Here is a 26,966-nt window from a genome sequence, read left to right on the forward strand (position 1 = left end):
TCATGGAGTGGAACATTAAGCATGCATTTAGAAGCATAACATTAAGCATGTGTTTTCGACTACAACTTTAATGGTACTCATCCTTCTTCGACAGTGTTGGCAAACTTTACCTTACACTTTTTCCTTTACGCGGCTTTTTGAGATGACTATTTTTTTTTTCCTTTTAGCATTAACTATACTTGGTGAGAAATCCCTTTTTTCTTAAAGAATTGTTCATGTGACAAGGGTGAGTGAGTTCAACAAGGTCTTGAGTTTGAACCCTAGGGCCACCAACTCAAGGTTGGCCTACCTGTATGGGGTGCTGCATGGTGAGAAATCTTATTGTCTACATTGTTCACGAAAAACATTTCTAGCATTAGATGCAAAAACCTTCAGCTCCAAGTATTGGAGGGATTTTGGAATAAAATTACAAGCATTTACCATTTTTTATAACCAAACCTTTTATAAATCAGTCAAGGTTTTGACCCTTCTTCTTCAAATTGTCAATAATTGTCACTCTTTCAACCTATTTGCTCTCGTTGGCCTGAGAAGCTGCGTTTCCTGCGCAGCCTCCTCGTCACACTATGGTCGAGCAGGACCAGGAGAATTAGCTTGAAACCAGATTCGGCCGATTCAATTCCAGCAGAAGGGGCGGCTGGCACCATGCAAAACCTGCAGCAGAAGGCAGCCGCATGGAGCGGCGTGACACAAGAAGATGCATTCGCCATTGATGAAACCAATTTGTATAGTAGGCTTGGCCATGACACAATTGTCAGGCTCTCAACTCAATTCTATAACAGGTGAACATCGCAATTTGTTGGGACAGTATGCATCGACTTTTGCGTATTTCGTCAATAGTTACGCTCTCAACAGATGTCTGCCTCATTCATTTTCTTGGATGGATTGACCCTAGAAAGAATGATTTGTAGCTGTTTCTTTTGATCCCTTGATACTTGTTATGACCCGTGTTTTTCTTTTGATCCCTTGGTGCTTGTCATGATGTGTGCGTGTGTCCCCCTGAGAGAGAGAGAGAGAGAGAGAGAGAGAGAGAGAGAGAGAGAGTGTGTGTGTGTTGTGAAGAGCAAAATGGCCCATGAGATCAAAATGGTGAGAACAAATCATCCATGGTGTCTTGTCATGGATAAAGAAAACAAACAACAATAAAACAGAGTCATATGTATGAACGAGGTCTCTTGGCTCTCCTCCTATACCTAGAACGTCTAATATAGGGTTATGGTTGAGGGATCGAATCTCTGCAAATTTGGGGTCAGGGGGCACGTGTCAGCCTCTAGGCCTTCCCACATTCGCATTTCAGACACCATGTGTCACACTCCAGGCCTCCGTGTTTGTAGACTCTTGGTGGGTCTGCTAATCAAAGCATTTGTCCCTTAGGCACAAGGAAACTCACAATCGTTCACAGAAAGAAGTATAAAAGAAGGATAAGGGATTGTGGAGGCTTACACTATGCACAGCCTCTCAGTGGGTCTGCTGACCTGCACGGCGTATAACCTTGCTAGGTTACATCAATATGAATATTGGAGGAAAAAAAAGTGGGTTGATCAGGGCTCTTGACTAGGTTCATTGAGCCTTCTAAGAGTTTCAAAGGCAAGAGTGACCACTGCAGGTGATGCAAGGGTTGCAGGTGAGAGCAACTGCTATAGGGTGAAAGACACAATGTAAAATGGCCAAAATATCTAAATAGGGTGGGGTCCTAGAGCTCCTTCCATCCCCAAACCAAACAAAGGGGAAGGCATGAGGAAGTCCATCAAATTAGCACCTAGCGTTCTTGAACCACAAGATAGAGAAAGGCACATGCCACAAACCGTAGTAAGAGAGGGAGCAAGAGAAGGAGGGTGTGTGAGTGGCTCTTCGGCCCCCTTTTCTCCTAAAGGAGCACTCTGCTAGTTCCAGTGTGCATTCGATGTTGCCACTTTAAATGAGACCCCTCTTGAAACCAGCCTTCCTTTTGGGACAGGGTGGTTTAACGTGATTAAGCACTTAATTACAGCAATTAGCAAATGAACATAAACTAAAATGCTCACTTTACCTTCATAAACTTGGATAGTGGACACCCTGTTGGCCCCAAAACTGGCGCCCCTTTCGGTATTTCTTTAATTTCAATTGCTGACGGATAAATTACAAGCTAAGATTTCACGATCTCCTTGGCTGATTCAAAAGCCCCTTGCTGTTTCAATAATCAGCAAAGCATTCGGGCAAATTGCCCCTTGATTTTCACCCAGAACTTGTTCTAATGGAACCCCAACTGGTTAAATGCTGCCCCAAATTCACAATAGATGGGCTGGCATCTGAAATCCTCACAATTCCATGAATTTCCGGTGCTGATTTCAGTGTACAATGCCTTTAACTGATGGCATGGGTCCCAAGGTGGCTGCTAAACCCTAATTATTGCTATAATTTAGGGTTTACAGCAGTAAACTCTCTGCTGTCCACCAAATTTGGGTGTACTCTGCTACCAATGGCTGAGAATTACTGAGAATGCTTGAGCATAGATTGGAGGAGATGAGAGAATGCTGTAGAGAGAGAGAAAATCAGCTGAAATGTATCTTTTGATTTGTAGCTCTGATGACAAATCTAATGGCACCAACAGCTTCAAAAGGGGGGTAAAACACTAGCTTGGCTTGCAAGCCCTCCTCTCCTGCCGCCGCCTCTCTTGAGGCGGAAGAGAAAACCTGTTGCCCCCTGTCCTGTCGTGGCGCACGATCAGTTGTCGTCGCCTCTCAGAGCCAAATCTGATCACCTCCTCTCCCTCCACCAAGCTCAGAATGGCTGCAATTCAGCTTCCACCACCCTTTAACAGCTTTCTCCCTAGTTGCATGGGAAAGTTTTGCCAAGTGGCAGCCTTCCTAATGCATTTTCAGCCATTAAATTAATTTTTCAAAATTAATTAATTCTGAAAATTAATTTCAGTCCTTTTGACCCTGCCCAAAATTAAACATGCCCATCTGTAATGAAATTGGCTAGGCTATTTGCAACTTGGAGTGGTTCCCAATCTCGGTTGACCCTTAGACTAGCATTAATTACTTAATTAATGCTAGTCCTTAGTGTCACCACTGACACTTAATGGCCAAACAATTGTCCTAGGGTCCCACCTGGCACCAACTGACCACCAAAACCCAGTTGGCATAACTTAACACAACTTTTGCCTTTAACACCCACTGCATCCTTGGGGTCCTTGGCCCGTTCCCATGAAATAACTGCTATGTGCATCACATGTGCTAAACAACCTTGCACATTTGATTAATAACTTAATCAAATGTTACTAGCAAGATTAAAGCATCTCAAAATTTCACGCACCCTGACATCTCCCCACTATCTAGCCTCCTAGATAACTTGAAGGTACATGTTAATATTGAGTCATCATGATTTAAACTTGAGTCATCATGGCTTAGACTCTAGAGAAGCATCACAAGAGCTTTACAATGAGGTAAAACCTGATTATCTTTTTGGGGTGAATGACATATGATTTTAAGCTGCCTTCGATGTGGGGATGGGGACCTTGGTTTTAATGACCACATAATGCTTATCTGGCGATTTTACCCTTAGAAGGGTGTGAAAATCTTTAATCTTAAAAAAATAAGTCACATTTCAAAAATTTTAAGGATACCCGTATCAAACCAATTCATTGAAAAGTATATTCAGATCTTCCCTTTCAAAAGATACGAGACACTCTCCACCTAGATTCTCCCTCAAACCTTTCCCTACAAAATATATTATCTTTATTAATATTACTAATATATATACTTATTCGCGTGCGCGCGCATGCACACACACACATACATGTGTGTGTTACATATATTGTGCAAATCTTGTATGTGAGTAAGGTGATTTGTCATGCTATCACCCTCATCCATGTTCACATTGGCCAACACTCTACGGAGATAAGATTTTCTGGCCTTGTTACATACTGCATATGCTCAAGTACATCGTATACTGATTTTGAGGTCTTACAAGACCAGACGTGTGGAATGATTAATCTTTTCACACTAAGAAGGCAATCAAAGAAAATGCTTGTGCATCTTTTGAGTCACATCTCCTTTGAGAGGTAACAATACCAGCAGCCTGTCCTCTAGTGTTACGTTGAGGTGTTCGAGGTGCAAGACTTGGTTTTGCTGCAAATCATTTGTAACATTGTTTCATAAGTCCTTCGCTATAAGAAGGTTGCAGACCATAAAACTCTAGATGGGTAGTTTGATTCATCAAGTTTGTCCTCTTGAGTAATGACACCAAGGATATTACTCTGATCATTAGTTCCTTGACGTGCCGTGCTTTTAGTAATCGACAATAATCTATAGCCAAATACTTCAAAGTGTATCCAATTTGACCCAAATCAGCACTTAGCCAAGAATCATCTCGAACTTCTGGTATAGGGCTGCCATTGTCTCTTCGACCTTCTGGGTATGAGCACCTGCAATAATCAAGTCATCAATATACAAAACAAACAACACACGACCTCCCTCGGAAGTGTGCACATAAAGCTGTGGATTGGCCCTAGAGCGCCAATATCCCAACTTGGCTTGGAGAAACAAATCAATCTTCTTGTTCCAAGCACACGGAGCTTACTTTAGGCCATACAAGGCCTTCTTTAACTTGTAAATCTTCCCATTTGAGGAACCAAAGCAGGAGGCTACTCTACATAGATCTCCTCCTTCAAATCACCATTTAAGAAGGCCAACTTTATATCCAACTGGAAAACAGGCCATCTCCTATGACCAGCCAAGGCAAGATTAGCACGAATAGTCGCCATGCGAGCTGTAGGGACAAAAGTATTATGAAAGTCAACACCTAGGCGTGGCTGTGCAAAACCTTCAGCAACAAGACGAGCCCTATGCTTGTCCAACGAGCCATCACTATGATACTTGGTCTTGAAGACCCATTTGACACCAATCACCTTCTTATGAGAGGGACAAGGCACAAGGAACCAAGTGCCATTCCGCTCAATAGCCTCCAACTCGGCTTCCATCGCCTTCCGCCAATGATCAGACTATAAAGCCTCCTTCAAAGATGTAGGCTCTCTATCTTGCATAACACGGGACATCAAACAATAGTTAGAGAAAACAAGCTCTGTAGAATATTCCTAGTGCCTCTGTGACCTCTGCAGTCCATCTTGCGGTTCCCACTCCTCAGGGACCCCCTCGATCCTTGAATCGTGGAGTGTGTTATGGGTTCAACGAGGAGGAGGCTCGATCTCTCCTCGGTGCTCCCCATCTACTGAAGACTCGGGCACATCCACCGGCAGGATCTCCACTAGGGTGGCCGGTGGATGAGAAAACTTGGAATTTGAAGAAGAATCTCCATCAAGAGGCTCTGGCTCCAAAGGAATTGTCTCGAGAGTCCAACTCTCCCTTGGATCTCCAAGTACAGGGTGTTCCTCACCCCTCTCTGTGGCCGGAACTTCCACAAACCGCACATCTTGGCTCGTAGAGACATCTTGCTTTACGGGATCATACAAGCGATAACCTTGGGACTGGAAGCTGTAGCCAACAAAGACTTGTGTCCGGAAGCTGCCTCAAATTTGTCACTTTGCGTCTTCGGGATGTGTACATAGGCATCACACCCAAATATCCTGAAGTAAGAGACATTAGGCTTAGTCCCAAAGTAAGCCTCAAAAGGTATCATCCTGTCAATGACCGAAGTGGGGGATCAATTTAGGATGTGGACTACCGTAGCCATTGTCTCGGCCCACAGAAATTAAGGTGTTTGTTGGTGCTCCATCATGGTGCGTGCCATCTCGATCACACTTCGGTTCTTTTGCTCCAAAATGCCATTCTCCTGAGGAGTGTTGGTATTAGCAAACTCCTGGTGAATGCCTTTATTTGCACAAAAACGAGCAAACTCATTAGAAACAAATTCAACACCCTTGTCTGATCGCAAGGTCTTCAATCTCGGCCCGATCGGTTCTTCTCGAAGAGAAGCCAATTCTTGAAGTGAGAGAAAGCCTTCAACTTCAGCATCAAGAAGTAGGCCCATGTCATCTTGTTGTAGTCATCAACGATTAACATGAAGTACAAGCTTCCCTTTAAAGACTCATTCCTCATCGGGCCACAAAGATCCGTAGACACAAGCTCCATAGGTGAAGTAGACCGCCTCGAAGCTTTGTTGGAAATCGCATTCCTATGTTGCTTCCCACGAATGCAGGAGACACATGGCTGTTGGCTCACTACTATGTTCGGCAAACCTCGAACAAGCGATCCTCGCGATGCATTCCGAAGATACTCATAGTTCAGGTGGCCAAATCGAGCATGCCATAGTTCGGATTGTGTCTGAGAGGTAAGAAGAAGAGAGGTAAGAGCGGAAGAAGACTTCAATTTGTAGATGCCATTCTCCTGATACCTTGAAGAGAGAATCTTCCTCGATCCACAGTCAAGAACTCGAACATCATCACTGTCAAACTCCACCAAGAGACCAAGAGAACAAATCTTATGTACCGAAAGAAAATGATACCCTAGACCTGGCACATACAACACCTCGGAAGTGTGGTACCACCACATCCATCTAGAATCAGTTGCATCTCACCCCGTGCAACAATAGACATAGAAGAGCTGTCTCCTACGAGAATTTGCCCACGTGAGGATAGATCCACTCTCGAGCCTGGGGAGCTGTCATCGTAGCATCAGAAGTCTTTGGTGTAGAGTCCTCAATGACCGCTAAGTGTAGCAAAGCAATTGATGAGGATGTGGCCACCGCCCTAGAATCTTTCGTGTCCTTCTTGTCCTTGTCGGGGCAATCCTTCTTCCAATGGCCGGTCTTACCACAAATATGGCATGTTGATTCTTTCTCTTTATCCAAGGTCCTTGGATTTGTTGTCCTCTTTCTTCTTCTTTTGGTCCTTCCCCTTCTTTTGAGAGGCTTGACCAATCAATGCCTCTGATTTGGAAGCATTTTGTCCCTTCAATTGTTTCTCTTGGTCCAAGACCATAGGAACTAACTCATCCCAACGAAGAGTCGACTTCTGCCCTGAAGCAATAAGAGTAGAATAAAAAGTACCAAATCGTGGCAGCAATTGGGACAATAGGAACTAACTCATCCCAACGAAGAGTCGACTTCTGCCCTGAAGCAATAAGAGGAGAATAAAAAGTACCAAATCGTGGCAGCAATTGGGACAATAAAGTGATCGCCATGTCTTTGGAGAAAATGGGCTTTCCTGCATTTTGAACTTGCATTTGAAGTTACCGAAGCTTGTTGATGCATTCCCGAAGCAAAGAAGACTTATTCACGGACAGGGTCCGCATCTGCACCTCCAAAGAAACCCTCATCATAAGGGTCATCCGGTTGTACATTTGGTCAAAGCTCCAGCCATATCTCGCAAGCCACCGTCAAGTGCTCTATATGGGCTATCACGGTTGTGGTACAAGATAGAAAAAGAAAAGAATGAATCCTGGCATTCATCTTGTCCCGATGAGACTGGGCCGTGGTCAACTCCACACGAGCACTTCAAGAGAGTTCGGACTCATCTCTCAACGAAGGCCGGTTGATCTCCTCCATCACAAGCTGTGCCAAATCATAAGACTCCAATATGGCCAATATCATCACACGTCAGATGCATTAATTATCGGCATCGAGCTTTTGATTTGATGGAAGAGCTGGTAAGAGGCAACTTCTGGTCCATGATTGCCTGGAACTCCACGTCAGTCTTTGTATACATCTTCACTTGCAATGCCTGCACAAACGCAAAAGAAACCCCCTCTGACTGTGAAAACGCAGCCTGCTAGGGCTCGTCTCCGCGTCTTGAACCTTCTTCAGCCGTTAGAGGTGATGAAAAGGTAAAATCTGCTCTTGAAGGCCAAAAACACAGCCTTCTTCCTTTTGTAACAGTAGGAAAACAATAGCAGCTTCAGCAAATCTTCTCTTTTCTCGCACGCCCATGCTTGCCTCAGCCTTGTTCTTATGCGCAGCCCACCTGCTCACACTTGAACGCTGAAAATGCAGCCTTGTGTCGCACTGAAAACTCCTCTATAGATAGGTCCACCTTCAATGCTCTGATACCATGTCAGAGTGAAGCAATGCGAAAGCGAATGATCGTGACAAAGAGTGAATAGAGAGAGAAAAAGAGATAGTGAAACATAGAAATCTGCAATGAAGAATGCTGTATAAGGATGTAGAATTATACACGGGTGCAGAGAGAATATCTGTGTATGTCTCCGCCTTGAGGACCTTGATCTCGGTTAGCCTCAAGTGCTATCTCTGTCACCAGCAGGTTGAAATCTGTTAAATACAAGTATAGAAGTCTGCTGGAAACTCAGCCTAAAAAGGCTGAAAAGAATGCCTAATTAAATACCTGAAATAGCTAGGTCGGCGGCTGCATTTAATGAAGCCGATTGCAGTTGGACGTCCAACTGCAGCCACGTGGCATTGCTGGCGTGGCAAGAGATGACTCTCAATAGAACCAACTCCCAAGTTTGATTTTGCTCAATAGAATTGATCTCTAGAATCCATCTCATTCTGCATAGCTTGTCTACAAACATCCTATGCAAGAGCCTCAACAATTGATGTAGGCTCACTATCATGGAGAATTTGGGTCATAAGAGAATAGTTCACACAAAGTGAACTATCATGTTGGGCTTGTAAACGAGTTGATCTGCGTGGACATGTAAGAGTAGTAGGAGGTAACACATGCATCCTCCATGAGTCGCCGATACCACCGAGGAATGGTAATAAGCTCATCATGTTGCGAGAGAGACTGTGGAACCTTTTGTACTTGCAAAGCACTTGTTTTGGGAAGGGACTCTCCCTCACTAAGTGAAGGTATGTCTTCCTCGGTCGAAGGAAGCTCCCCAGCTCATGGTTGTGCATTTCTAGAAGGTTGAGGGGATATAGAATCGGTAGGGGTACTCTCAAAAGGAGTAGAGGAACCCGTCAGCGATGATAGGAATGCTGGAGTAGGAGGTGGTGGTGGTGGAGACTGAGGAGATGATGACGGAGGGGTGCGGAGATGTACCTTGGGGAGAACCATCAATCTTATCCTCGGAGGTTGTAGCCTCATTGAAGATCATATCCTTGCTCACCTCAAGCTTCCGTGTCCTAGGATCATAGAGCCAATAGCCCTTGGTGGTAGCTTTCTCACTCCTCCAAGCTGGCGACCTCATTCCTACTTGCGTTTTGAGGCAGGGGGTTGTTTTTTGTGGTGATTGCATCGTTAGCACTTGCGTTTGACATCATCCTTGCGTTCTGTGCAAGGCGGCCAGCTTAGGAGCTTCTGGTGTTTATGTTTCGGCACCGACAACCTTCCCTTGTGTTTTGGTGTTTGCAGATATCGAAGATGTCTTATCATCAGTTTACGGGCTTTGATGACTCAGATGACGAGCTTTTGTCTGGACACCTATCTGAACGGAGGCGTGATTTCTATCACGAGGACCATCGTTCGGAGTCTATTCCTCTTTCCCGTCCCCCTTCTATTCATGTATCTCGGCGAGCTCCTTCCAGTGGGCTGAATATGCAGCCTTTGGTACCCCTTGTACAGGTACCCGTACTTCCTCAGCTGCCCAAAGAGGACTGGTTGGATGGCTCCAACTTTTCTCTATGGTCCTGCAAGGTGGAGTGTATCTTGGACTCCTTCGATCTTTGGAAGCTTGTTTCTGTTCCTATTCCTCGGCCTAAGGTGGATCCCGCAAATGGGACATCTATGGATCGTGCAGCCTTATGGGATCGGCTCAATTCTTGAGCCAGATCTTTCCTCTTTCTGAGTTTGCAGGATTCTGTCCTTGTTCATGTTCACAGGTTGAAGACTGCAGCAGATGTGTGGAGAAAGCTCGCGTCTCTCTATCAACAGAAGACGTTTGCCCACCGGATATCTCTCGAAAAGAAGTTGCGGATGCTCGCTATTGATGATAGTCCTTCCATGAAGGACCACATCAGCAGATTACAGGATATGAGGGATGAGCTTGTATCCCTCGGTCGGACGATATCTTCTGAAGACATGGCTATGATTCTCTTGACTCAGCTGCCATCGCCTCGGTTTGATGTCTTCTACACCAGCCTTCTTACTTCGAGGACCTGTGCCTAGCTTCTATGGGAGGAGCTATCCCCGCTTGTCTTGGAGCATGATGAGCGACTCAGAGAGGTCAGTGCTAGTGGATCCGACTCCACTAGAGCCTTTGTTGCAGGTTCGGGAGGACAAAAGAAGAAGAAGAAGTCAAAGGCTAAGAAGAAGGACCGTCCCCAGACTCTGACTCAGATTCAGAGAGACCGAAGTGCCCACACTGTGGGAAAGGGACACATCTCGAGGAGAAATGCTGGAAGAAGTACCCTCACCTTCGTCCGGGAGCGAAGGGTAGATCTACATCGGAGCCTTCTTCTACCTCTACACCAGTTGTTACCCATGAGTCAGTGTTCCTTCATATCCATGCTTTAAAGGAGGATCCTTCTTCCGTGGCTGCAATGTCTTCTGCGCAGCCTTGGTTAGTGGACAGTGGTGCTTCGAGTCATGTGACTCCCCGAGATGATTTGTTACAGGATCTCCGTCCATCAGAGGGTTCAGTCACTGTTGGTGACATTTTATCGGTGCCTATTAGTGGTGTTGGCACATTGCCTTTGTTTACCGACCGACCTTCAAGCTCCTTTTCACAGGCCCTACATGTTCCGGATTTGGGCCTTCCCCTCCTCTCAGTTTATGGCCTTACGAGGCTTGGCACACGAGTGATCTTCACCGAGCATGCCGTTGTTATTGAGGATTCTTTTACAAGAGCTGTCTTATCTACAGGTTGGCAGGAGAGCGGGCTTTACAGGCTCCATTCCCCTTCTTTGATGCAGGGTCCTCCGTGGCAGTCTATTGCTACACCCATTCCTGCTTGTGCACCTTCTATTCCACAGGTTTCTTCCCATCCCCCACCTTCTCCTTCGGTGGTTCCCTCGTACCCCCCATCCCTTTTAGCGGGGGACTATCTCGGTGATGCGGCTGTGGATTCCTTGGCCCCTAGTGTTTTAGAGGGGGATTCCCAGGATCGTGAGGAGCTCCTTCAGCGGTTGTCTACATCGACGGACTTCATCGACATTGGCATTCCTCTTGCCACCCCAGGATCTATTTCCTCTTCGGCCTTCAGCCACATCCAGGATTTGAGAGGGGGTGTTAGCAGTCATGTTTGTCATGCCTTGTCATCTCCTGCTTGTGAGCCTCAGTCTGAGTCAGACAAGGACATTAGGAGCTCTGACATGTCTGTCATGTGTTATGATGGGGGAGGCTAGTCACTCTTGACTGGCTGTCTTAGGATGTGTATTTCTCTTTGGCCTCTTTTAGTGGGCAGCCATTGTAGTGGGCAGCCAATGGCTGCCCGGCCACTTTTTGATCACTGTTGTGGGGCGCCCATTTTAGGGCATTTTTAGGGTTTGCGCCCATTTTAGGGTTAGGGTTAGGGTTTGTCCTTTTGCCTATTTATAGGCAGCCCCCCTCCCCACTTGATCACTTGTCTTCTTGCAGATTCCGTCACTCCTTCTCCCCCATGGTGGTGCTGCCATCATCATTAGCCTGATCTGGTGCCCTCACTGATGTTGTGGGCTGGGTGCAGGGACTGATCAGTCTCCTTTCGCCTTTCCGTTTGTGTTTAGCATTCATTTCAGTCAGTGCAGATTTCTCTTCCTTATTTTCTGCTTTCTCTCTCTCTCTCCCTCCGTGTTCGTATTCCTTCTTCCGCAGCGCACTCTCACACTTTCGACAGTGTGGGCACTTGGGCTTTTTCTCCTTCTCATCCTTCTTGTCCTTGGCCTTCTCCTCCTCCTCCCTACTACTGGTACTTGCAGCAAAAGCCTTGGAGGAGCTAGAACCATTGGCCCCTATTGTAAAGAAATACTCTGATACAAAAACACAAATAACAATTGTACGACAAAGCACAGACTGATAATAGAACTTAGTTACGGTTAGGGTAACTCAGAAACAATGAACACAGAAAATAACTGAAGTGATATAACTGCTAAATATACAATGATCATGCAACAAACATACTATGCAGTAAATGAATACTGACCTTGAACTCCTGTATCTTAAGGATCAGGGCAGGGGTTATGAGCTGGAAAGTGTGTCGTACTTTGAACGGATCTTGAATTGCAGCAACGCAGCCTCCGGATGTCGAACACCAGCAAACGTAGCAGTGAGAAGCTGGATCTGATGTAGACAGTAGTGAGGAGAGAGAAGGACTAAAAACGTAGGCATGATATCTTGTAGGAGAGACAAAGACTAAAAACGCAGGTAGGACAGCGTGTAGGAGAGAGAAAACTGCCAAACGTTGGATAGCCTGGCAACAGCTTGCAAAAGTTGGGCGATAATTGGAGGAGAGAGAAAACTGCCAAACGCAGGTTGCAGATGACGTGGCAAGCAATACTGCAACAGGTTTGTGCAGGAACAACAGTTGCCTGGCTAGGATCAACTCCAAACTGTGAGAAGGTTTCTTCATTAATTAAGCAAGTTTCGGGGATGTTTAAGTAAAGCTCATGCATTTTTAGCTCAACACCCCCTCCTAGACCCAACAACAGTGCCACGAGAAAGATCTTTTACCCCAAGGCATCCCACCCCAAAGTAGGCAGAGCATCAGACAAAGGGTGCGCGCAGCTGCCCAGTGGCCTACTAAGACTACAGAGGCGATGGTTATCTTACCAATGGAGCCCAAGTGATCACCCCGGAGAGGATAGGGCATCGGACAAAGGGTGCGCGTTGGCTGCCTAGTGGCCTACCAAGCCCAACAAAGGCGGATGGAATCAGCTATAGACTTTTTTTTATTTTTTTGTCTTTTGAATTTGATAGATTTAGCATTAAGTATGGTTCCAATTAGTTTTCGTCCTATTGAGTATCCGTGTCCCAAACGGGAGAATGATAAAGGATGATCAGTAGACCCAAGACCTTTACAAAACAAGCATGCTATCCCTACCATTATTGGGTGTCGATGAAGAAGGAAAATGGATGTGGGTATAGCAAATATGTGAAGCAAGCAAGACAAGCAAAGCAAGCAAGCAAGCTAAGGAAAAAACTGCCTTGGAGACTTTCATGGGTAATGCCATGAATATGGTGGATCCAGAGTCGACCACTCCAAAATACCGAAAAGGGATAAATGCGCACAGATGCATGTTTACATGAACAGAATGCCAATGCATGGGGTAATGCAAAGGGCGATGCAAGATGTCATGCTCACGCAAGATGCAATGCAACGGTGCCGCTTGGATAGTGCCCTCCCAAGGGATATGTTTACTTGCCCAAGTACCCTTTTATAATTAGGTCATCTTGATAGTGCAGATGAAGTTACAAATGTCCATAATACAATAGATAAATGAATGTCTAAAAAACTGTAAGCATCATCACTATCACTATCAAGAGTAGAAAATTGGAAGGGAAAGCAAGAGAGGAGCACCCTCTCCCCATCAAGCTGAAGTAGGGGAGGGTGTACCCAAACTGACCCTGGGTAATAGGTACTGAAGAATCGGTCGATTGACTGTTTTGGTCAAAATATTTGCAAAATTGTTGGATGTAGGTACAAACTCTAGGCGGATAGTGCCTAGCTCAACCTGCTCTTTAGAAAAATGGAAGTGGACTCCCATATACTCCATTTGTGATGTAATGATCGGATTGCCCGCAAGGGCAATGACACTCAGGTTGTCGCAGTAGACAACGGTGGGAGAGTCGCATGGGAAATGAAGTGCTGTTCGTAAACTCCTCAGGTAGATGGCCTCGGTGGTGCTATCGAAGAGAGCCTGGTTCTCAGCCTCGGCCATGGAAGCCACCACCATCTCTTTGTTATGGCTTGACCAAGAAATGGGAGCCGTGCCCAAGGTAAAGAGGTAGTTACCATGAGAACGTTGGGTGTTGGGATCTCCTACCCAATCAGAATCGGTATACCCTTACAAACATAAACTAGAACCATAGGTCAAGCCATAAGAATAAGTACACCGTAAATAACACAACACACGAAGACATGCAATCCAACGTGACATCCTAGGTGTTGTGAAATATTGACTGAGTAAGCTAAATCTGGCCTAGTGTGAATTAACCAAAGAAGTTATTCTACAATAGAGCGATAGGTATGTGCATTGAAGGGCTGTCCTAGGGTATCCTTCGATAAGTGGACAATAGGATTAAGAGGCGTGGCCACTGGCTGTGTCTGATCTGAAGTGTGTTGTTCCACTAGCTAAAGTGCGTACTTCTGTTGTGACAAAAAAATGCATCCCCCAGAACAAACTACCTCCATCCCTAAAAAATAAGACAACAAACCAAGGTTTGTCATCTCAAAAGTAGCACTAAGCTTTGCCTTGATGTCTGCTATGGCAGTAGAATCTGAGCCTGTGATGAGTAAGTCGTCAATATACAGCAAGATATATCTGACCTCCTCTGCAGTAGATCGAACATGTAAGTTCGGGTCATAAGGGGTAGAATGGTATCCATGAGTTTGTAAGAACTCATCCATCCTATAGAAGCAAGAATGCGGTGCTTGCTTCAACCTGTAAAGAGATTTCTGCAAGCGGAAGACCTTATCCCTCGGGTTCTTTGAAGGAAAGCTTGATGGTTGCTTCACATAGACTTTCTCCTCCAAATAACCATTTAGGAAGGCACTTTTGACATCCGTCTGATATATGGGCCAATCGTGATGAGCGGCTAGCGTGAGGAGCAACCAAAAAGATGTCAACTGCACGGTAGGAGCAAAGGTCTCTTCATAATCGATGCCATGCTTCTATCAAAACCTTTGGATGACAAGGCGAGCCTTGTACTTATCTAAAGTCCCATCAACTTTTAGCTTGATCCTGAAAATCCACTTTGTCCCGATGACTTTCTTGTGGCTTGGACGATCCACCAATGTCTAAGTCTCATTTCGGTCAATACTCTTGAGCTCCTTCTCCATGGCCTCTTGCCATTGAGGGTGTTGAAGAGCCTCTTGCCATGTATCTGGCTTAGAATGCGCTCAACGACGCAAATGAAGCCTGAGGAGAAAATTAGGTAGATCTTCTATGTGACATTAATGTGACATTAAAAGTGACATTTAATGTAACGTTAAGGTCACAAATATTGAATGTGACATTAAAGTGACATTTAATGTGACATTAAGGTAAATCTAGGGGAACATGCACGAGAATGACCGTCCGGGCTCTTGGGCGCCCGAACGGGGTTAAGGGGAGCCTAGAGAGTAAGAGAGTCCAAGAATAGTTCTCCTCTGTAAGCACGAGTCCGTTTCTCCTTCCAACCTCGCCTAGATAAGTGCTGGCTCCTCTCTCTCCGTTTCCTCTGCCAGCCGTCCACTTTTTGTATGAAAGATGACTTAGGAAAATACAGAAAACGATGAAGCCTGAAGAAGAATAGTTCTCCTCTGTAAGCACGAGTCCGTTTCTCCTCCCAACCTTGCCTAGATAAGTGCTGGCTCCTCTCTCCCCGTTTCCTTTGCCAGCCGTCCACTTTTTGTGAGTCCTACTATTCTTGGACTCTCTTACTCTCTAGGCTCCCCTTAACCCCGTTCGGGCGCCCAAGAGCCCGAACGGTCATTCTCGTGCATGTTCCCCTAGATTTACCTTAATGTCACATTAAATGTCACTTTAATGTCACATTCAATATTTGTGACATTAACGTTACATTAAATGTCACTTTTAATGTCACATTAATGTCACATTTCCTTCCCCTTAAGAATCAGTTTCATCCTCGAAAACGATACTTGGAAGGTCTAATTGTAAATCGGGAAACCTTTTCTTTAAAGTACTTACTCGCTCCCATGTTGAGCTTTCTTCTGAACAATCTTTCCACTTAACCAAACATTCTTGATAAATAGTATTCCTTGTTCATCTATTACGAACATTTAATATTTTTTCTGGTTCATGTGGATTAGATTGGTCATTGAATAGCTCCTCAATATCATCATTTAAGATTAGATTATCCAAATCACCCAGCTTCTTCCTTAATTTACTTACATGAAAAACTGGATGTATTTTACTACCAGCAGGTAGTTGGAGCTTGTAAGCCAATTCTCCCACCTTTTTAAGTATTATGAAAGGACCACAATACCTTGGTGAAAGCTTTGGACATTGTCCCTTTTTCATAGTTTTAGTTTGTTCAGGCACCTTAAGATAGACTAATTCTCCTTCTTCAAAGGAGATGTCTCTTCGGTGAGGATCTGCATATGCTCTAGCTCGATTTTGAGCTTTTTCAATATTTTCTTGAGCAAATTTTAACATACTATTCATATCCTCCAAAAAGTCTTTAGCTGCTTGAACCTTTTCCTTATGCAGTCCTACTGCAAAAGGAGCTCTGGGCTGAAACCCATACATTAACATAAATGGACTATATCCAGTGGAAGAGTGCTTGGCACTGTTATATGCAAACTCTGCTATCGGTAAATACTCTTCCCAATTAGTTTGCCTTTTACTTACATATGCCCTAAGCATATCTTCAAGAATTTGGTTAACCCTTTCAGTTTGCCCATCTGTTTGCGGATGATCCGCCGTACTCATTCTAAGTTTAGTATCCAATTTCCTAAATACCGCACGCCAAAAATGGCTATCAAATTTTCTATCCCAATCAGAAACTATATTTTGCCGGAAGGCCATACAATCGGTATATGTTCTCTACAAACAATCTAGCCAATTCTGGTGTTTTAACATTAGTTGAAGTTGGAATGAACCTAGCCATTTTGGTTAACCTATCCACAATCACCCACACAGAGTCGTGCCCCCTCTGTGTTCTAGGTAAAGCAACAATAAAGTCCATGGAGATACTCTCCCATTTTCCCGAAGGAATTTCTAGTGGATGGAGAAGTCCTCCCATTTTTAATCTTTCAGCTTTATTAACTTGGCATTTATTACATTTGACCACATAGTCAAGGACGTCCTTATTCATTCCAGGCCAATAGAACTGCCTTTTAATAAGACTATAAGTCTTATTAACTCCTGGATGTCCCGCGCTAGGGGTATCATGTTACTCAAAGAGTATCTGGTGCCTTATTTCTATATCTTTCGGGACACATACCCTACCCTTGTAGAGTAAATAACCATTATCAATGGTAAAATTCTTCCACTTGGATCTAGTTTGAGCAACCCCTGATGCTCCATTTCCTTGTTGAACATCCTCAGATATTCCTTCCTCAGTAGAAGCACTTTCATTTGGATCCCCATTTTTTATTGCTTCCCATATGTTGGAATATGCCGGATCAACCTGGCATTTCCCTTTTAAGGATTCAAGCAAGTTGGAAGTGAACTGAGTAAAACTCAATTCATTAATAATGGGCATTCTGCTGAGTGCATCAGCTACTATATTATACTTTCCTTTTCTATATCTTATCTCATAGTCGAACTCTTGGAGGAGTTCGGTCCATCTGGCTTTACGCCCTTGTAAATCCGGTTGATCATTAAGCCACTTAATGCTTTCATGATCCGATAAAATCAAAAGTTTGGCACCATACAAATAGTGCCTCCATTTCTTCATTGCATGTACTATTGCATACAGCTCCCTCTCATAAACAGAATAATTCTGTTTTGCACGGTCTAATTTCTTGCTTTCAAAAGCAACTGGTCGACCTTCTTTATCAGCTTCTGAACTTCAGTAGAACACAGCAAAGGATTATCAGATACTTCATGTTCACCTTGAATAACAAAAGTCTTACCATCCCTTTCAAATTCCAGTGTATTATGATGGTAACTACGTTTTAAGGATGGTTCCAATCCCCATAGCTACTCCCTCCCTAGAGCAATATCAGCTCTAACCATGTTCATTATTTGGAAATCAAGTTTATCTTTATATCCTTGAATCTCAATTTCCAAATTGGATACCATTGTATCCCATATTTTATTGTCTTGGCCTTGCATCATACGAACAACATATTGATGTCCACTCTTTTGTTGGGGAAGTTTCAATTTTTTGACAAGTGCATAATTTATAAAATTATGTGTGGCAGAGTCATCAATCATGACTCTAACCCTCTTTCTAGCTATGAATCCATGTACTCTAAGTAAATCATGTGGCCCAAAAGTAGGCTGCCACATAGAAGTTGACATACAACACTTATGTTGTACATCCATGTGCAAGACCTCTAAAGATTTATACTTTTTATGGCCCTTTAATTCTAAGGTTTGCACTACATGGATTTGTTTTTCTTTTCCCTTGCCCTTGTCCTTATCCTTTCCTTTGTCTTCCCTCTTTTTCTTTTGAGGGCAATTCCAAGCAGCATGGTTAGGGGATAGGCAATTGAAACACAACTTTTCTTTTTTGGCCTTATCAAAGTCATCAGGACTTAACTTTGGTCTTATATATGGTTTCTTTTCAAAAGGTTGTTTTTTACCCTTAAAAAATGGCATTTTCCTTTTAAATTTACCCACAAATTTTGAGGTTTCCAATTCCTTAGACTTGGGCTCCATATCAGTGAGACTAGTGAGTGTACCTGGCGCATACTATCTTCATGAATTAATGCAAATTTAATTGCCTCTTCCAGCGTCTTAGGTAAACTCCGTTTTACTTCCTTTTTACAGGCTTTATCTAGTCCCCTAATGAATCCTCTTGTTTTTTGGAATTCATCTATTCCTTCCAATTTGAGGATTATCTCACGACATTCCTCCAGATATGTCAGCAGGGGTCGTCCCTTTTGTCTGACATAATCCCAATCTTCCCAATTTCTTTCCATTTCATTTTCAGGAAGGAATTCTTTCAAAAAGACGGATTCAAATTGAGCCCAGGTTTCAGGTATTTTATTTGCCTCCTTTAAAGTTCGCCACCATTTATATGCTTTGGGCCCCAAAGTTAAACTAGCCAGTGCTTAGAGATGTGGTGGGGTATTTTTTAGTTTATGTAAATCTTCCCATTTTTGGAGGAAATTAAAGATTGTATCTTTATTCCTATCTTTTTCCTCCCCGTAAAATTGAGGTGGTTTCATATCCTTTAGAACTGGATTATCCCTCAATTTATGGTAAGGTTGGGGTTCCTTAGGATCTCGCATAGTCACATCTAAATCTTTTGATGAAGATGGGACATTCGAGGTTTCTATCTTATTTTTATCTCTTTCCAACAATAAAGTTAATTGAGATTTTATTTCAATGAGTGTTTGGGTTAAAAATTCCATTTGAACCCCCTGAGCTTGCACACGAGCAGTAAGATCATCGAATTGCTCTCGTGTAGCAAAAAATTCTTCCCATTGTTCTTCTTGTATTTCTGGTTCATGGGGATCTACCATAGGTTGGTCCCCAGAACTAGAGCTTTCCATTACCCTTTCTTTCCCTTTTTCTGCCATTAATACACTGGAATTGGAAAGCAAAGATAAGAAATTTGCATACAAAGTAAAGTACTTCCCTGATTTTAATGGCAGATAGTTGTTGCTGGTTTGGAAATAAACCCGAAGAGTAAGGAATAAATTTTATCGCCCGAACAAAGTCGTCACGCAGGAAATGGAGCTTCTTTGCAGAAACGACTAGTATTCAGCCCCCTTCTTTAATAATCACGCAAGCCATCAATGTCCCTTTCCTGAATTTGCTTTCTGCTGAACTTGTACTTGTGATATAAATACAGTTGAGGCTGAAAAGAAGAATTCCGAACACGCAGTCGACTAATCAAACACGTCTCAGAAAATAACTTCAACTTCAGCCCGTGAAAAGGTGAAGAATGCGTGTTTTGTTGGTGTGTTCATGGAGGGACATTCACGGAAAGGTGTGGCCAGGATTTAGTGGCCCACGATCAGCCTACGGCGTTCACGGACAGGCGTGAAAAAGTGGCTGCCCTTTCGATACGTTACGTGACCAAAATTACACGTCACGTCAAGTTTTTCGTGACGTGTCACCTAACGTTTGACCAGCAGCTTACGGGGCCGTCGACTGTCGACTAAATGGATCGCGGGGCACTTGACGTTTGACCAACGGCTTTACGGGTCCGTCGACTGTCGACTGAATGGATCGCGGGGCACTTGAAAATCCGTCACTGCCCTTTCGTTGAAGATCTCCAGGAATCCACACGGCTCTGATACCAATGAAAGATGACTTAGGAAAAGACAGAAAACGATGAAGCCTGAAGAAGAATAGTTCTCCTCTGTAAGCACAAGTCCGTTTCTCCTCCCAACCTCGCCTAGATAAGTGCTGGCTCCTCTCTCCCCGTTTCCTCTGCCAGCCGTCCACTTTTTGTGAGTCCTACTATTCTTGGACTCTCTTACTCTCTAGGCTTCCCTTAACCCTGTTCGGGCGCCCAAGAGCCCGGACGGTCATTCTCGTGCATGTTCCCCTAGATTTACCTTAATGTCACATTAAATGTCACTTTAATGTCACATTCAATATTTGTGACCTTAACGTTACATTAAATGTCACTTTTCATGTCACATTAATGTCACATTCTAGGTCCATCCGGAGTGGAATCCGATGGTAGGATCCCCGAATCTCGCATGGTCTGTTGGTACTAGCGAGGCAACGGATCTCGTGGAGGGGGCCCGGGAGATGAAGAATGTGTAGTAATGTTAGGAGCGGAAGTAGACCAGGCTCAGTAGGCATGATCTCTGATGATGTGAAAGGAGGAATAGGAGCGGAATCTTGTGAGAGGATTGCACGATATTCCTCTCGTAAAAAATGTCATCCCTCCTAACGATCGCCTTGTTTGTTTGAGGATTGAACAAACGATAGGCCTTTGCTTCACAGGAATATTCGACAAAAATAAGGAGATCAGCTCAGGGTGTGAGCTTTCCTATCTTATTATCAGGCGTGTGTATGTAGGCACGACACCCAAAGACACTGAAGTGAAAAATGACAGGTCGAGAGCCAAAAAATGCCTCATACGAGGTCTTCTTAGGAAGAGCCGCAATCGGGCACTAGTTGAGGATGTACACCAAAGTGTTAACAGCCTCGACCCAAAGGCGCTTAGGAAGCTTTGCTGCGAACAACATAGAGTGTGCCATTTCCATGACTGTCTGGTTTCTATGCTCTACGACTCCATTTTGAGAGGGGGAGTTAGTAGGGGTGAGTTGGCGAGAGATGCCATGTTTCAGTAGAAACTCGGAAAACTTGTGGGAGATAAACTCACCACCGCTATTACTCCTCATGCAACCAACATGACGTCCAGTTTGTTTATGAACCAATAGCACCCAAGCAGAAAATTATGTGAAAGCATCTGACTTATGCTTGAGGAAGTACACCCACATGTATCTAGACTGATCATCCACGATTAAAAAGAAGTATAGTGCGCCATTTAAGGTGGCAGTGGATGTCGGTCAACAAAGATGAGCATGAATCAATCTAAGAGGCTCCTTAGCACGATGTATGGATTGTTGAGGGAATCGGGTACGGTGCTGCTTTTTGAGCTGACAAGCATTATAGACATCGCGAGCTAGTTTTAGATGGGGAAGGCTCTCAACCAATTGACGGCGGGATAACTCATAAAGAGTCATAACCAATATGCCATAAGCGAAAGTATCAAAGACACTCATTGTTTGCAGGCTCTCGAGATGTGGCTAATGCTTGGAAGCTATGGAACACAGAGCCCTCGGCTGTCAGCTCGGTTAGAAAGTGAGACGTGTAGTAAGGGCCATTAGGTTGTGCCTCACTGCGAGCAATCACTAAACCAGTTTGAGAGTTAAGGATCTCGACTGTGGTCGTTGTAAAGAAAACTGCTCATCCCAATTGGCAAAGCTGTTGAATAGATAACAAGTTCACCCCAAGTTGGGGGACATGGTATACATTATCTAGCGAAGCCAGATCCGGACCCTTGTCAGTGGCAAAACTGGCGCTACCTTGAGCTTGAATCTTGACCAAGGAGTTGTTTCCTATGTGGACTCGCTCGACTCCAGGGGCTTGGGTACAGAAAATGTCCTATTTAGGAGTCATATGATATGTAGCTCCATTGTCCACAATCCAAATAGGAGTTGAAGTGCTCGACTGTGAAGAGTGGGTCTTTGCGGTAACCTCATAAGGAGGCAACTTACAGATGTGGGTGAGACTCGTATTTGTTGTCTCTATGGAGATGATGTGGGCCTTTGCAGACCAGCCAAACAAGCCCCCTAGAGTTGAGAACGTTGTCGGATTGAGATGGCTAAGCGGTGGCATTATGAGTCTGACATTTAAACTGCCCCTTGCCATCACCCTACCTCCTCGGCTGGGGATTGCCCGATTGAGGAGCGGGGGTTTGAGATTTAGATTTGGGTGTTGTGTCTCTGGCCTTTGAGTGACACTCGTCGTCAAAATGACAAGCCTTTTGACAATGTTGATAATACCTATTCTTTTTAGGTACATTCAACCACCCTTGTTTGAGTTGTGACTAGGAGTTTCCTTGTGATTCCTCGGATTGATTTTGAGTGGAGGTTTGATTTTGTTTGTCCTTCCCTTGTTGCCCCTTCTGAGAATGAGCGACAAGAGTCCCCTTTGGGGAAGAATTTATATGAAGTTGATCGAATAACCGTGCGTAACACAACAGCTGATACTCAAATTCATAGAAAGTAGGCATGGTAGGCTTTGAAACTATACCTTCCACAAAATTGAAGTATTTCCTAGGGAGTTTGTTTAGAAACAATGTGACTTGATCGTTAGAGAACTTGGGAGCTCCCATAGTGGAGAATTTGGCAAGAAGTCGCCGATACTCAACCAACTTGACTTTCAAGTCATCCGGATTTGTGATTTTAAAGAGTTGGAGCTCATAGTCAAGATTTATACGACAGGTCCTATCCCGAGTTGCATAGCGGTTAGTTAAGTGTGGCGATCGTTTTGACGCTAAGTCACAATGCTGAAGTTGAGAGTGAAACTCAAGCAATAAGCCTTGCATCAGCTCGACAATAGCGGAGGCATTGCTAGCCTTCCATGAGCGGACAACCTCGTATGGAACATGTGCGAGATCGGGTTGGGGTTCCAACCCCTGCACAAGATCCCATAGGTTTTGGGAGTCAAGGACATGTCTCATCAAGTTCGACCAAGTGGTAAAGTTTGACCTGTTAAAACGAGTCTTATCATTGAAAGCATGCTTGGCAGAAGATGAGCTGGAACCATGAGGTGTCGGGAAAGTGGGATAAGATGGAGGTGGAGGGTAAGATGGTGGTGGTGGGTGTGTTTGATAGGAAGAATGAGGGGGAAAAGGTGGGTAGGTAGAAATAGGCTGGGAGTGTCCAATGAGTGCCCGTTGATGCGGAGGCATTGGAGTATGAATGTTTCTATAAGGTGCCGATGGAGGTGGAGGGACTTGGACATGAAAGCCTTGTCCAAAGTTGGGTTGGGACACAGCAGCATGACCAGGTGGTCCATTAGGTAATGCCATAGACGCAAGCTGTGGTACCAATTGATCCACACTCGAGAGAGACTGGGGGCATACCCAGGCTGCAATGATTCCGAAAGTGTGTGAGAAGTAGGTGGAACACCACCCGATGGAGAAAAGGATGAGGTCCTAAAGGTGGTGCCTATGTTTGTATAACCTCCCGGTGCGATGTGATGTGCAAGATGAGGTGTTTGATAGGGGAATGTAAATGGTGCGAAGGGAAGTGGGGAAGCAGCGGAGGAATGTGCGGTGCCTATGTTTCCATAATCCCTCGGTGCGATGTGATGTGCAACAAGGTGTTTGATAGGGGAATGTAAACGGTGTGAAGGGAAGTGGGGAAGCAACGGAGGAATGTGGTGGGATAGGTGGGTTTTGAATTTGTGGTGTGAAAGGTGCAGATGCATTTTGTTCATTTTTATCATTTAATGATTGAAAATGAAATGATAATGATGATGATGCACCATGTAATGTAGAAATAGGAACATCAAATTCATTTTGATTTTGAGAAGTACATAGTACGAAATCTTGTGTTTTCTACTTGCACAAAACACATTGAGGTGCATTACCATTATGTCAGAGAGAGATGCTATGCAGGAGAGATTAGCTTGACACCAAAGCATTACCACGTGAGAAGTTTTGAGGCTTTTCAAAAGTCCTTGAGCTTATTACCCTTTGGTGATTGATCAATCACCCTTGTATTTCATCACATTGGCATTGTAGAGGGGTATTAAAATTTGCTAATTTTGGGTAGTGTCCATATGATTCGTGTGGTGTGAACACTTTATTAAAGTGTCAATGTAATGTGTGTGTACCTAGTCTCCTTTGATATTAAAGTAGCGACACTAGGAAATAGAGTAAGTTAGTCTAACTCTAGTTATTTGGTGGAAGGTTGGTTAGGTCAACCCATGACCTAAACTAATGTTGTACTTTCACTCTATCTTTCAGTTTGGCAAGAACACGCTACTCTCTTGCTTTAGCTCACTTAGTGTCACTCTCGCTCGTAATTGTTTCTCTCTCCATAGATGGTGCATTTCTCACATTCACATTTTTTGCTCTCTCTCTCTCTCTCTCTCTCATGCTTTAACAATTGTGATATCCTCGTTGATGTGCCAAGGCATGCGTGTTGGGGCTGTTGGGTCAATGCTCAGTTGCGTGTGTGCACACATGGCACATGGTCATGCGCACACACATAGAGATCAATGATCAAGAGAGCAAGAGAGGTTGTTGGAACATTGCATCCACTAATGTGAGAATGATAATGAAAGTACAATCCTTAAAGGTGCTATAGTACCACATTCTAAGAGGGTGTTCACCTAGGGAAAAGACCCTTTTCTAGCTCGAAGGTAAAAAGTATCTGTAGATAAGGCAGCATTCATGAGAACAACTAGAGGCACACAGTAAGTGTAACAAAACCCCTTGGAGTGAATGACATGAACATACACAGGGAATTGCAAATTAATCCCCAAATGATAATAAGCCTAAAGCCTTGGGGAAGGCATCAAACTCTTGGCTTGAAATATCCTCAGTAAGTACATTGGCCAAGTCATGTAGGGACATAAACCAAGTCAGTCTCCCCTGCATGGATGGAGCCTCTCTTTGATAGAATTATCATGCACCTCAATTTTCTTAGTGCGAGCATTAAACTCCAGGTTCCTTGCAACTGCCATGGTACTCTGAATGTCAGTATAGATAGCAGTGGATGACTGTTGTCCCACACTGAGATCAACCAAAAGGTATGAGCCATACACCTTCCAAACTAGCTGCAAATGTTGCCATGTATTCAGCCTTGCAGCTGGATGTGGCCACTATAAACTGCTGCTTATTTAGCCAAGAGATGCATGAATCATCAAGCATGAAACAATTACCACTAGTGGATACCTTATAATTTGTCGTTTGTACGTTTGGCTGATCAGCGTGAAAAGACGTTTGGCTGATCAGCGTGAAAAGACTTTTATCAAGGCTACCCACTAGCCACTCAAGTTTGGATTGTCTTGGGAGTGACAGCAATACAATATGGAATGTGCTTGTCTCAATGATAAACTGACTAATCATGATTGTCTTTTAACAATTTGGCATGCTGTTTTTGAACTCAAGAGTTTAGAATCTAGTCATCTTTTTTGTGTTCTTATATGTTATTCAAAATTACTTTTGGGAGTAGAGTGTATGCAGATGATGATGAATCCTTCAGATCAATTTTTTCAACTTCCAACAAGGAAGATGCTATTCAAAATCAATATGAGTTTTTCATACAAAGACTGGGAGGTCCACCTTTATATTCTCAACGCAAAGGTACAATTGGTTGGGGCTCTTCTATCTTGAGGTGCACTTGTGATCAAGCATCAAAGTTCACTTTTTGCCATTCCAATTCAGGGCATCCTGCGTTGATTGGTCGACATGCACCATATGCAGTCACAAAGGAGGCAGCTGAAAGATGGCTTCAGCACATGCAAGCTGCCATTGACAGCATAGAAGAAATTGATTTGGACTCCAAAATCAAGTTGATGAACTTTTTCAGGTTTGCACTTCTCATCACACATAAGTTAAATACTTTTTTTTTGGGGATCTATGTCTTTGCAACAGCTAATTTCTACTCTAAAACTATTTCAGGCATACTGCATTCTTTTTGGTTGCTGGAAAAGAGGTGATGAATAGGTCTGGAAATCAGGACAGGACTTGAAGATTTAACATGAGGTTAAATTATTTTAAAGCAAAGACTAAGCATATGGTATGGTTGAGATCCAAAACCTGAAACCCCTCAGATCCAGTATAATTGAATCTCATTTTGGGGATTTCACTGTTCAATTGTAGCACCCATGTTCCTTAACAAAGAAAAAGAAATTACAGCAGATTAATTCACTCATTTTTTTTCATGTAATGCTATTGTATCCAATAAATATTATCAGGGACTTTATGTTGTATGGGAGTAATGTAGAAGTCATATGTTCTCTTTGCATCAGCTTGAAGTGCCAAAGAGAGCTTTGTTAGGTGATTAGATCCCTTAAATCGTTTCCAAATGCACAACTTGACATGATTTATGCGGATATTAGCTTTGGAATGGACTAAAATCTATCTTACCCTTACCAAGCAACAAAGGCATTATTGAGGTAGTCTAGCCTCCAAGCTATACTACACCAATATATTATTACGAGATCATTTTTAGTATTGTTTCTTTTCACTTGCACAAAACACCGAGTTAGGGCTAGTGTGATGACACAAAGAAGCTATTAAACATTTCTCTATTACATATTAATAAACTTTTCCTAATTAGGACGAAATGATCACTTTAGTAGTTTGTGAAGAGCCTTTTGAGTTATTCCATAATGATATTGATGCCAATCATTTTAAATTAATTCCAAAGTAAAAAATTAGCATCTAAAATCTTATAAGACTAATTTTCATATAGCTTTGATTCTCTATTTCATTCTTAGTAGGATTTCTTTGCTCTTTTATTTCACTTGAGTAGTGGTTCTAAATTTTGTCCAAGAAGTGGTTTGTCATTATCATACCTTATAAATAAGATGTATAAAATGTATAGTGAAAGATGTTATATTTATTATACAAGATTTTGCCATAATAAATAGTGATGTGTCTTTGTGCACATGATTTAATAACCTTCTTCATTGACATTGTGCATTGACATTGTGCTTTAGGTTGGTAACTTGCATTTGGAGAAATTTGAGGTCTTGAAAAAGCCCTCTAAGGAAGTTTGGCCAAAATATTCTCTCAAAAAATGGGGGTATGGTAAAACTTTTGTAAATGAATTTCAAACTTGTGAGATTGTGTTTTTAGAGCCTAATTTTCAAGAGCTTTTTGTTGA

General features: G+C 43.4%; 1 protein-coding gene across 2 annotated transcripts; it reads left to right on the plus strand.

Moving 5' to 3' along the window:
• The first annotated feature begins 466 nt into the window (after nt 1-466).
• On the plus strand, nt 467-26,966 carry GLB3 (hemoglobin 3). Of its 2 annotated transcripts, XM_087661166.1 has the most exons (5): nt 467-779; nt 25,308-25,438; nt 25,520-25,664; nt 25,757-25,874; nt 26,800-26,966. In XM_087661166.1, the coding sequence occupies exons 1-4, from the start codon at nt 643-645 to the stop codon at nt 25,824-25,826; spliced, it is 483 nt and encodes a 160-aa protein (XP_087517292.1). In that variant the 5' UTR covers nt 467-642; the 3' UTR covers nt 25,827-25,874; nt 26,800-26,966. The 2 variants fall into 2 exon arrangements, with proteins under 2 accessions (XP_087517292.1, XP_087517291.1); XM_087661165.1 differs by lacking the exon at nt 26,800-26,966 and having other exon boundaries at nt 468-779; nt 25,757-26,067.

Source organism: Lygodium microphyllum, chromosome 21 (assembly GCF_053477565.2).
Source record: "Lygodium microphyllum isolate KBCC chromosome 21, Lygodium_microphyllum_v1.1.10, whole genome shotgun sequence".
In the NCBI taxonomy this organism is placed as follows: Eukaryota; Viridiplantae; Streptophyta; class Polypodiopsida; order Schizaeales; family Lygodiaceae; genus Lygodium; species Lygodium microphyllum.

Bases quoted from the DNA above. Each gene is read 5' to 3' on its own strand.
- GLB3 (XM_087661166.1), top strand. From the start codon at position 643: ATGCAAAACCTGCAGCAGAAGGCAGCCGCATGGAGCGGCGTGACACAA. The intron at 25,439-25,519 runs GTACAATTGGTT...ATTCCAATTCAG, and splicing joins TTTATATTCTCAACGCAAAG to GGCATCCTGCGTTGATTGGT. The intron at 25,665-25,756 runs GTTTGCACTTCT...AAACTATTTCAG, and splicing joins AAGTTGATGAACTTTTTCAG to GCATACTGCATTCTTTTTGG.